Source organism: Lepidochelys kempii, chromosome 2 (assembly GCF_965140285.1).
Source record: "Lepidochelys kempii isolate rLepKem1 chromosome 2, rLepKem1.hap1, whole genome shotgun sequence".
Classification (NCBI taxonomy): Eukaryota; Metazoa; Chordata; order Testudines; family Cheloniidae; genus Lepidochelys; species Lepidochelys kempii.
In genome coordinates, this window is record NC_136381.1 from 64,886,618 (window position 1) to 64,898,993 (window position 12,376).

At 41.1% G+C, this 12,376-nt stretch overlaps 1 protein-coding gene across 12 annotated transcripts in view; it reads left to right on the forward strand.

Annotated features, from left to right (window-relative positions):
* ASPH (aspartate beta-hydroxylase) overlaps positions 1 to 12,376 on the forward strand; it is a 206,679-nt gene that overhangs the window by 138,863 nt on the left and 55,440 nt on the right. For all 12 annotated transcript variants that reach the window (XM_073331031.2, XM_073331032.2, XM_073331035.2 and 9 more), the window contains 2 exons: positions 2,712 to 2,798; positions 7,489 to 7,639. In XM_073331031.2, coding sequence (XP_073187132.1) covers positions 2,712 to 2,798; positions 7,489 to 7,639 — 238 coding nt within the window. The remainder of the gene's footprint in view (positions 1 to 2,711; positions 2,799 to 7,488; positions 7,640 to 12,376) is intronic.

A 12,376-nucleotide genomic window follows, 5' to 3' on the forward strand; every position in this document is an offset into this window, starting at 1 on the left:
GTAGCAGAGTCCACCTAGGAGATTTTAATGATGCGCAACCAGTGTTTGTGATAAATATAATTGGAGCATGATTACTAAAAACACACTTGTTGTATGATGATTCTCCATTTACAATTACATTAGAAACCTATCAGTTAGCCAAGTTTTAATCCATTTAATGTGTGCCATGTTAATTTTATATCTTTCTAGTTTTTTAATCAAAATGTCATGTGGTACCAACTCAAATACCTTACAGGAGTCTAACTATATTATATCAACACAATTACTTTTATCAACCAAACTTGTAATCTCATAAAAATTTTGATTGGCATTAATTATATTAACCTCCTTTAATTCTTTATTAATAGAGTTCCATATTATCCAGTATATTGCCCAGGATGGATGTCAGATAGGATAACCCGGTAATTATAGACGTGTTTACCCTTTTTGAATATTGGCACAACATTAGCTTTCCTCCAGTCTTCTGGAACTTCCCTGGCATTCCAAGACTTGTTGAAAATCACCATTATTGATCTAACGAGCTCCTCAGCCAGCTCTTTAAAACTCTTGGATGCAAGTTATCTGGACCTGCTGATTTAAAAATTGCTAACTTTAATAGCTGCTGTTTAACAACCTCCTGTGATACTAGTGGAACAGAAAGTGTTATCATATGATATTGCTACATTACTACAGATCACATAACTTCTGTTTTTCCCCCAATTACAAAACAGAAATATTTCTTTCTTTCTCTTCTGCATTATTATTGTTGTACTATTTCCATCTAGTAATGGGCCAATACCATTGTTAAGATTATTTTTGTTACTAATATACTTAAAAAACTTCTCCTTATTGTTCTTAACTCAGTTGGCCATAGATTTTTCCTTGAGTCCCTTTGCTTCCCTTATCACTTTTCTACAGTTCCTGGCTTCTGATTTATGTTCATTACTTTCAATTTCCCCTTTCTTCCATTGGTTATATATATAGATATAGATATAAATATAAATCATTTTTTATAGATGCTTTCACTCTCCCCCCTAAACCAGGCCATTTTTTTAACCAATATGACCTTTTTCCTGAAATGTGGGATTGTGGCTTTTGAGGCATCTAGTAAATGTTCTTAAACAATTCCCAATTATTCAATTTTTTCTGATTAAATTCTTCCTCACAGCTGATTTGGCTCATAATTGTTTTCAGCTTTATGAAATTGACCCTTTTAAAGCGCCAGTATATATAACTGGTCTGGACTTTATTCTGTTTGCACATTATAAATGTGGTCAAGTCATGATCACTTGTACCCAAGTTACCATTAATTTTTAGTTCTGTGATCGGTTCCTCTTTATTAGACAGGGTCTAATATAGAATTTCCCTGTATTCTGCTGCAACACTTTTTGAGTTAGGAAATTATAATATTTAGAAATTCCAGGTAGACTTCAGTACTGTCAGCATGAGACTTCCAGTATATGTCACCCAAATTGAAGTGCCCCAGCTTCTCTCCCCCTCCGCTTACCCGCCAAGAAGGGGAGAAATTGGAATACTCAAGTACAATCCTATCCATCTGTGCCAGGGCCAAAGTTGAGTCAATCACATCAAAGGTTGCTGATATAAAAGAATCCGCCTGAACATCTGATCGCTGTCCATTTTTGGGAAGAAGTTTCCAGCCAGCAAAACTTCTGTGGACTCCGTCCCATACCCAGATTCAGTGTAGAGGAAGCAATTGAATCTGAAGACTCCAAATGATCCCAAAATTCCATTGTCATTGTCTTCTCAATGAACTTATGTAAAGATGCAGGTTAGAGACAGGGCGACAGTTAGCAAGATTCTCAACATCAGGAGATGGATTCATGAGTACCAGCCTAATGACTGCTCTTTTGGGTGAAGCTGCCACCTTGTCTTCTGTGAAGGGTTAAGGGTTAGTATATCACACTAAATAATCAACAGACTTGTTTACTGGATGTATGGTATATACATTTCTTATTTATGTCTGAAACCACTTTGGGTTGGATCCATCTCTCTGGGTATACCAATGAAATATGTTCATTCCCTAACAGGAGCAGAAGTGAGACATCACTTCAAATGAGAGACGGTGATGTTCAGCTCACAATACAGCAGTAATTCTTATTCTTATCATCATAATCCTTAAAACTAGATCACGTGGGACTGGATCATAGTTGTCATGTCAATCATTATATATAGTCAACCAAGAGGGGCTATTGTCTATGTGGTCATTGAAGTTGCCCATTGCAAAAAAGCCTAGATTACTTGGGCAAGGCAAAACCTTGGTCAACTCAGCTTACTGAAGTGAAAATTCTAGCTACAGTCAGCTATTTCTAGTACTGCATTTTAAATTCCTTGATTAACTGCTTCTGACCAAATTTACTTTTTAAGGTGTAATGTGATTTGCCTTAGTGTCTAGTATTTTACAGTACAATTTTAATCCATCTAAGTTTTTTTCAGCCATTGTAAGACCAAGCAAAACAATTGGTTTTAACCAAAAGCAGCTAATTATGTTGAGCTATATGTATTCATAAAAATGCATTTCTCTGGAATAAGCAGGCAATCTGGTCAGATAGTGTGTAAGAGAAAAACCTCTAAATTAACCATATGAAATATTTTTCTGCTTTGTTTTATGGAATCGGTGGTACTGGTCATATTACACCATTTATCCCTCAGGGTTCTGTAAGTGTTTTGCTACAAGATACAGAAAATATTTAGTATAAATATCTTCCTTTCAGGGAAAAGTTGAAGAAGCTGTGAAGGCCTTTGAAATATTAGTGAGCAAATATCCACAGAGTCCACGAGCAAGATATGGGAAAGCACAGGTACCAGTGAAACTGTTGTAAATGGAAAAATAATATTCAGAGGTTACCTAATAATATAGTACTGTGTACAAAACAGACTTTCTGTATTCTATACAGTGATCCCAGTTTTTAAGTTAAAACCCCCGCTTATCTATTTCAAGCATCCTCTCCCTGAAAATAAAGACACTGGAAAACAAGCTCTGACTTCATAATAATTTAGTTCCTTGATACAGTAACTCCAAAACAGAAATAATCATTTTATTTTCATAAAGCATGAAGGAATCACAGGAACAGGTGTAATAAAAATCTGTTTGAACTCATATTAATCAAGATAAGCCAAGTGAAACCATCATAGTTGCTCTGTGCTACAAGGAAGGAAGTTGCTCTGTGCTACAATTAATGAGGCATTTGAACTGGAGTCACTATCCATTTTCACTCGGTAAATAACAGTTATGCTAAAACCAAAGTCCCAACTACTAAAAAAAAATCTAGTGCATAGACATTGGTACACAGTGGACCAAATTCTCTGGTCACGTAAACAGATGAAATTCCATTGATGTCAAAGGAGCTACAACCTTTTACACCAGCAGAACATTTGGCCCCATTTGTGCGATGGTGCTTCAGTTAAGGACAGATTTCTTTATTAAACAGTGCTTTTCATATTTCCCTTCTTTATGAATTAACCCCTTCCACAGAGCTGTAATTTAATGCTTGCAAACGTTTTAAACAGTAACTCCTCATAGTATAATAGAATGCCGTAAATGTGTGTAGCACGATTCTCACAGTCTCACAGAGCTTAACGGTCAGAAAAGAACAAGACTCCATAACACTAAATAAAGTATTAACAAAATGCCACACTCAAATGGTAGTTCTCTTGCTGCTGAAGCAGTCCGCTGGCCAACAGGAGGAGGGTTCAACTGGTATCAAATGTCTGTGGAAGCATTACAGAAGAATTAAAATTGAAACCAATAGCAGCCTGCATTTCAGTGGGGACTTTGGATGAAGCTGGTACAAGTGTGAGAGGAAGGTGATTTTAATACTTATCCCCATTGCACTTAGATTAAAGCTGCAGTTGTAAAAAAAAAAAAAGAGAGTTTTTTTTAAGAGAGCAGTTTTGGCACAACTTCAATCAAAGTGATTTTTGTGTGTGTGTGAGAGAGAGATAAGTACTGGGCCAAATTTTGCCCGCAGCTAAAGCCATTTTGTTACCCCACTGAGTTGTCCAGGTGTAAATGGGAACAGAAGTCTAACGGCTCAGGAAGCAGAGAGCAGTGTTGGTGTTAAATGCCATTTCTGCTATTTACTATTCTGGGGCTAGCCAGAGGCTGCTCTAATGTACTCTAACAGGAACAACTCCCTGTAAGCTGTTCCACTGGCAGAGGATTGTCCAGAGTTCTGGCGCTGGCATGTGCCTCTCCTCACCCCCAAAGCACCCCTTACACTGAGAGCAGGGGGTATGAAACCAGCTATGCTGACTTTTTGACATCCAAGGTTTCCTTCAAAATGTTGGGAACGTCAGTTGCCCTTTTAAGACAGTTTTAATATCACTTTGGACCACTTCAGTGTAGCAGTATGATTCTGAAAGGGGCTGAGGATCAGGCTCTAATATCACAATTAGCACTCTTTTCTCAGGCATGCATAAGTAATTTCTTATACGTCCATCTCTGGTTTTGGCAGCCTTGTATTCTACCTATAGAATTTGTAATCAGGGGCTAGGTGGCATTAACTTTCTACTTCTGTATGCTTTAAGTAACTGATGGAACTCCTATTGATTTCAGTGGAGGATAGGGACCTTTGAAAGCAGTTGGACAATCACGGTGTGCGCTGAAGTACTACGGATCATTCCCAGGACTGCCATAACATAATTTTATTTATAAGACACTGTTACTTTTAACAGGGTATTTGAACCAGTAAAACCCTACTCATATTCACTGTCTCTTATCACTAACTAAGGGCTCGGTCTGCAATGAAGAGCAGAGATGAAATCCTGGACCACAGAGGATAATAGGAATATTATTATTATTATTATTCCTCCCACTGAAGTCAATGGGAGCTTTGCCAGCGACTTCAAGGAGGCCAGGATTTCACCCTAAGAGTGTCCTCACTCCTGCATTATGAAGGCACCATTGACTTCATACAATACATAAGAACTGGCCAGATTCTAATAGATAGATGGGGCTTGTTTTTTTTCTTGTTCTGAAAATTGTAAAGGTGTGGATGTTCCTCTCCCCAGATTTCTGCAACAGCAGTTGTTGTTATGGTATTATCCCAAAAGTACAAGCAATTTCTATGTTGATTTCTTGGCCTGGCTGAGACCATATCAGAATTGCTATATTGTAGTGGTAATATCTTACATAGATGTAGTGCCTTTCATCCTCAGAGATCTCAGAGCTCTTTCCAAATGATATGTGATGTGATATGTATCACTGAGATTTGATATATGTTAGTATCTTACCTCAGATTATACGATGGCAGCTGTTCATTCCTACTATATTTTTTCCATAAACATCCTTCCCCATCCTGCATCCTAGAAAATAAGCCAGTTTCTTAGAGGGTATTCCATCAAGAAAAAATAAATTATTCCTAACTATTGATTTCTGAGTTTGTCTCTGGGACAAACTGCTCAAATGTTTGGCCGATGTGACCATGTTGCTTGGTATTTTCCCATTTCAGTTTCAGAATAGTGAGCCTGAGCCAATCAGTCATGATGTGCTGAATTGATTGTATAAACAAAGAAGTTCATTGAACATTGCAAACTTTAAAAAAAACCCAGTAGGTAAAGAGTTGCTAGGTATTAACTACTGACAGCAACAATATGCAGCTAATGCGGTTGAAACATTTTAATTAATGCCAGTGTAGCCGATAAAACATTGAATCCAGATTGATTGACCTACATATGTTTCCATTACTGAAGTGCTTGTGATACACAAAAGCACCTACCTCGTCATGCTAATTAGCAAAACATGAATGAAACACAGGACAATAAAAATAGGAGACATTCGGAAGGAGTCATAGAACACTACTAATTTGACTGAGCATAGAAAGCATATAAATTAATATCCACACTTTTAAAATTAAGTATGTGAGATCAGTCTAGCTCTGTTTCACTACTGAATACTCAGGAGCAAAATATATGCAGACAATGGAGAGAGGTTCCATGCTAGCGGTGAAATCTTGGTTCTCTTGAAGTCCATGGGAATTTTGCCATGGTCTGCGAAGGAGTGAGGATTTCATCCTTCATGTCAATATGCATCTAAGTCTGCTTTCAAACTTGAAAAACAAAATGAGGTTCATGGAACATTCCTAGTAGAATTTATCAGCTACTGTAGGATGAAGTGGGGGAGACAGGAAATAATTTTTGCGAGGTAAGAGAAAAAACTAGGTAAAGGGAAGAGTGAGAGTGTATGAGTGCGAGGTATAAATGGAAGAGGTAAGGGTGAAGAGCACGATGAATAGGGAGAAGCAGGTTGGGGTCCAGAAGGGTTCCAATGGTGGAAGAAGAACTGAATGGAGGCTGGGAGGACAGCAAACAAAGGGGAAAATATCCAGAGTTCTCATACTGTCAGAAGGCTGAGAAGGTTGCTTTCCTGGCTGTTTCCCCCTCATTGGGAGAGGAGAGAGAACTCACCCAGCAGAGGGGCAGGAAGGGGATCTAGAAGGCCTTACCTTGCAACCTTGGCTATGGCTGGTGCTGGCTGCTTTGAGGGAGGAGTCCTGAGAGTCTGGGAATTGTCATGGTCTGCCACTCCGCCCCCACACAGGCTTCTCCTGGCTGCAGCTGCTGTGAGGTTGGAGTGGAGTGGAGGGGAGAAAGTGATGGGGTCCAATGCTCTGAGCGTTTTCCCAAGCCTTATAGAACCAATCTTCTCATTCACATGCTGATAAGGTGTAGCAATTTGTTTTTAAATAACACAAGATTTATTGTTATTGTTATATGCCACAAGCTACCAGAAAATTATTGAGCACCTGGTAAATTATGGTATCACTTTAACAATAGCTCAGGTATCGTTCAGCTCCCAGGGCGGCTGCTTCTCTGACTTTCTCATGAGCCAATGTCTGGAGAATTTAGAAAATTAGGCGTTCTCCACTGACAGCTCTGATTTGTATAAAACATATTCCTTCTATATTGTCTTTTTAAAGCAGAAATTCTGATTTCAACTATTATCACCCACAAAGTTTTTAGAACTTGATATGATGCATTGCATTAGCATGTTACCTTTGAAAAATACAACATGACAAATTTTCAGTTGGAATAAACTCAGTGACTTCAGTGAAGTTACATGAACCAAAAATTTGGCTCCAAATCTATATATATTAGCAAATGGTCTATGCTGATACACCTTCTGATATAAGAATGCTGTTTCATCTCATTCACACGAATGCCTGTCAAGAAGAGAATGTGGAAGTAAGAATCTGCTGTAGGTGAACAAAGTGCCTTGTACTTATATGCAGGTATATTTTCTCATACATATGATGACAAATATTTCCAAGGGATATGTGAATGCTGGATATAAATCCACCTTGCCAGAGTGCACAAGCAACTAGAGTTCTGCTCCAAGCTCACACCAAAATTGCCTGCACTTGAAGACACTTGTTAAATTTGACACATTAATGAGGAATGATACAGTTTTGCCTTTACCCAAAATAATTTTTTTAAACTCCCAACTACATGATGATTTGTTATGTATAACAATTTTGTGATTCCACCTAGTGTGAGGATGACTTAGCTGAGAAGATAAGAAGCAATGAAATACTGCAAAAAGCCATCAATACGTTTGAGGAGGTGGCTAGCCTGCCAGACGTCCCTGCTGATCTGGTAAAATTGAGCCTGAAACGACAAGCAGACAGGCAGCAATTTCTTGGTAAGATTTAAATATCAATAAGGTTCAATAAGGATAAGTGCAGGGTCCTGCACTTAGGACGGAAGAACCCAATGCACAGCTACAGACTAGGGACCGAATGGCTAGGCAGCAGTTCTGCAGAAAAGGACCTAGGGGTGACAGTGGACGAGAAGCTGGATATGAGTCAGCAGTGTGCCCTTGTTGCCAAGAAGGCCAATGGCATTTTGGGATGTATAAGTAGGGGCATAGCGAGCAGATCGAGGGACGTGATCGTCCCCTTCTATTCGACATTGGTGAGGCCTCATCTGGAGTATTGTGTCCAGTTTTGGGCCCCACACTACAAGAAGGATGTGGATAAATTGGAGAGAGTCCAGCGAAGGGCAACAAAAATGATTAGGGGTCTGGAACACATGAGTTATGAGGAGAGGCTGAGGGAACTGGGATTGGTTAGTCTGCAGAAGGGAAGAATGAGGGGGGATTTGATAGCTGCTTTCAGCTACCTGAGAGGTGGTTCCAGAGAGGATGGTTCTAGACTATTCTCAGTGGTAGAAGAGGAGAGGACAAGGAGTAATGGTCTCAAGTTGCAGTGGGGGAGGTTTAGGTTGGATATTAGGAAAAACTTTTTCACTAGGAGGGTGGTGAAACACTGGAATGCGTTACCTAGGGAGGTGGTAGAATCTCCTTTCTTAGAAGTTTTTAAGGTCAGGCTTGACAAAGCCCTGGCTGGGATGATTTAACTGGGGATTGGTCCTGCTTTGAGCAGGGGGTTGGACTAGATGACCTCCTGAGGTCCCTTCCAACCCTGATATTCTATGATTCTATGAAATATGGCTTATGTGTATGACTTAAATGTGCAGAATTTATGGGGAAGATTTTCAAATGTGCTTAAGGGAAGGAGAAACACGGACCAGTTCCATTCATTTTCAATGGGATTTGTATACCCAAGTCCCTTACATACTTTTGAAAAATCTCCCCCTAAAATGCTGTTAGTTATCACTTATTTAGATTACAGTAATGCTTAGAGGGCCAAGAATTGGGCCACATTTTGCTAGGTGATGTGCCTATAGTGAATGACAGTCCTTGACTCATAAAGTTTACAATGACAGGTTTCAGAGGAACAGCCGTGTTAGTCTGTATTCGCAAAAAGAAAAGGAGGACTTGTGGCACCTTAGAGACTAACCAATTTATTTGAGCATGAGCTTTCGTGAGCTACAGCTCACTTCATCAGATGTTTACCGTGGAAACTGCAGCAGACTTTATATACACACAGAAATCATGAAACAATACCTCCTCCCACCCCACTGTCCTGCTGGTAATAGCTTATCTAAAGTGATCAACAGGTGGGCCATTTCCAGCACAAATCCAGGTTTTCTCACCCTCCACCCCCCCACACAAATTCACTCTCCTGCTGGTGCTAGCCCATCCAAAGTGACAACTCTTTACATAATCAAGTCGGGCTATTTCCTGCATAGATCAAGGTTTTCTCACATCCCCCCCACCCCCATACACACACAAACTCACTCTCCTGCTGGTAATAGCTCATCTAAACTGACCATTCTCCAGGTTTAAATCCAAGTTAAACCAGAACATCTGGGGGGGGGGGTAGGAAAAAACAAGAGGAAACAGGCTACCTTGCATAATGACTTAGCCACTCCCAGTCTCTATTTAAGCCTAAATTAATAGTATCCAATTTGCAAATGAATTCCAATTCAGCAGTTTCTCGCTGGAGTCTGGATTTGAAGTTTTTTTGTTTTAAGATAGCGACCTTCATGTCTGTGATTGCGTGACCAGAGAGATTGAAGTGTTCTCCGACTGGTTTATGAATGTTATAATTCTTGACATCTGATTTGTGTCCATTTATTCTTTTACGTAGAGACTGTCCAGTTTGACCAATGTACATGGCAGAGGGGCATTGCTGGCACATGATGGCATAGATCACATTGGTGGATGTGCAGGTGAACGAGCCTCTGATAGTGTGGCTGATGTTATTAGGCCCTGTGATGGTGTCCCCTGAATAGATATGTGGGCACAATTGGCAACGGGCTTTGTTGCAAGGATAAGTTCCTGGGTTAGTGGTTCTGTTGTGTGGTATGTGGTTGTTGGTGAGTATTTGCTTCAGGTTGCGGGGCTGTCTGTAGGCAAGGACTGGCCTGTCTCCCAAGACTTGTGAGAGTGTTGGGTCATCCTTTAGGATAGGTTGTAGATCCTTAATAATGCGTTGGAGGGGTTTTAGTTGGGGGCTGAAGGTGACGGCTAGTGGTGTTCTGTTATTTTCTTTGTTAGGCCTGTCCTGTAGTAGGTAACTTCTGGGAACTCTTCTGGCTCTATCAATCTGTTTCTTTACTTCTGCAGGTGGGTATTGTAGTTGTAAGAAAGCTTGACAGAGATCTTGTAGGTGTTTGTCTCTGTCTGAGGGGTTGGAGCAAATGCGGTTGTATCGCAGAGCTTGGCTGTAGACGATGGATCGTGTGGTGTGGTCAGGGTGAAAGCTGGAGGCATGCAGGTAGGAATAGCGGTCAGTAGGTTTACGGTATAGGGTGGTGTTTATGTGGCCATTGTTTATTAGCACTGTAGTGTCCAGGAAGTGGATCTCTTGTGTGGACTGGACCAGGCTGAGGTTGGTGGTGGGATGGAAATTGTTGAAATCATGGTGGAATTCCTCAAGGGCTTCTTTTCCATGGGTCCAGATGATGAAGATGTCATCAATATAGCGCAAGTAGAGTAGGGGCTTTAGGGGACGAGAGCTGAGGAAGCGTTGTTCTAAATCAGCCATAAAAATGTTGGCATACTGTGGGGCCATGCGGGTACCCATAGCAGTGCCGCTGATCTGAAGGTATACATTGTCCCCAAATGTGAAATAGTTATGGGTAAGGACAAAGTCACAAAGTTCAGCCACCAGGTTAGCCGTGACATTATCGGGGATAGTGTTCTTGACGGCTTGTAGTCCATCTTTGTGTGGAATGTTGGTGTAGAGGGCTTCTACATCCATAGTAGCCAGGATGGTGTTATCAGGAAGATCACCGATGGATTGAAGTTTCCTCAGGAAGTCAGTGGTGTCTCGAAGGTAGCTGGGAGTGCTGGTAGCGTAGGGCCTGAGGAGGGAGTCTACATAGCCAGACAATCCTGCTGTCAGGGTGCCAATGCCTGAGATGATGGGGCGCCCAGGATTTCCAGGTTTATGGATCTTGGGTAGTAGATAGAATATCCCAGGTCGGGGTTCCAGGGGTGTGTCTGTGCGGATTTGATCTTGTGCTTTTTCAGGAAGTTTCTTGAGCAAATGCTGTAGTTGCTTTTGGTAACTCTCAGTGGGATCATAGGGTAATGGCTTGTAGAAACTCGTGTTGGAGAGCTGCCGAGCAGCCTCTTGTTCATATTCCGACCTATTCATGATGACAACAGCACCTCCTTTGTCAGCCTTTTTGATTATGATGTCAGAGTTGTTTCTGAGGCTGTGGATGGCATTGCGTTCCGCATGGCTGAGGTTATGGGGCAAGTGATGCTGCTTTTCCACAATTTCAGCCCGTGCACGTCGGCGGAAGCACTCTATGTAGAAGTCCAGTCTGCTGTTTCGACCTTCAGGAGGAGTCCATCTAGAATCCCTCTTTCTGTAGTGTTGGCAGGGAGACCTCTGTGGATTAGTATGTTGTTCAGAGGTATTTTGGAAATATTCCTTGAGACGGAGACGTCGAAAATAGGATTCTAGGTCACCACAGAACTGTATCATGTTCGTGGGGGTGGAGGGGCAGAAGGAGAGTCCCCGAGATAGAACAGCTGCTTCTGCTGGGCTGAGAGTATAGTTGGATAGGTTAACAATATTGCTAGGTGGGGTGAGGGAACCATTGCTGTGGCCCCTTGTAGCATGTAGTAGTTTAGAAAGTTTAGTGTCTTTTTTCTTTTGTAGAGAAGCAAAGTGTGCGTTGTAAATGGCTTGTCTAGTTTTAGTAAAATCCAGCCACGAGGAAGTTTGTGTGGAAGGTTGGTTCTTTATGAGAGTATCCATTTTTGAGAGCTCATTCTTAATCTTTCCCTGTTTGCTGTAGAGGATCTTGATCAGGTGATTCCGCAGTTTCTTTGAGAGCGTGAGGCACAAGCTGTCAGCATAGTCTGTGTGGTATGTAGATTGTAATGGATTTTTGACCTTCAGTCCTTTTGGTACGATGTCCATCTGTTTGCATTTGGAAAGGAAGATGATGTCTGTCTGTATCTGTACAAGTTTCTTCATGCAGTTGATAGATTTCCACTCCATACGGCTAAATGCAGTGCCTTGCATAATGACAGGTTTCAGAGGAACAGCCGTGTTAGTCTGTATTCGCAAAAAGAAAAGGAGGACTTGTGGCACCTTAGAGACTAACCAATTTATTTGAGCATGAGCTTTCGTGAGCTACAGCTCACTTCATCAGATGTTTACCGTGGAAACTGCAGCAGACTTTATATACACACAGAAATCATGAAACAATACCTCCTCCCACCCCACTGTCCTGCTGGTAATAGCTTATCTAAAGTGATCAACAGGTGGGCCATTTCCAGCACAAATCCAGGTTTTCTCACCCTCCACCCCCCCACACAAATTCACTCTCCTGCTGGTGCTAGCCCATCCAAAGTGACAACTCTTTACATAATCAAGTCGGGCTATTTCCTGCATAGATCAAGGTTTTCTCACATCCCCCCCACCCCCATACACACACAAACTCACTCTCCTGCTGGTAATAGCTCATCTAAACTGACCATTCTCCAGGTTTAAATCCAAGTTAAACCAGA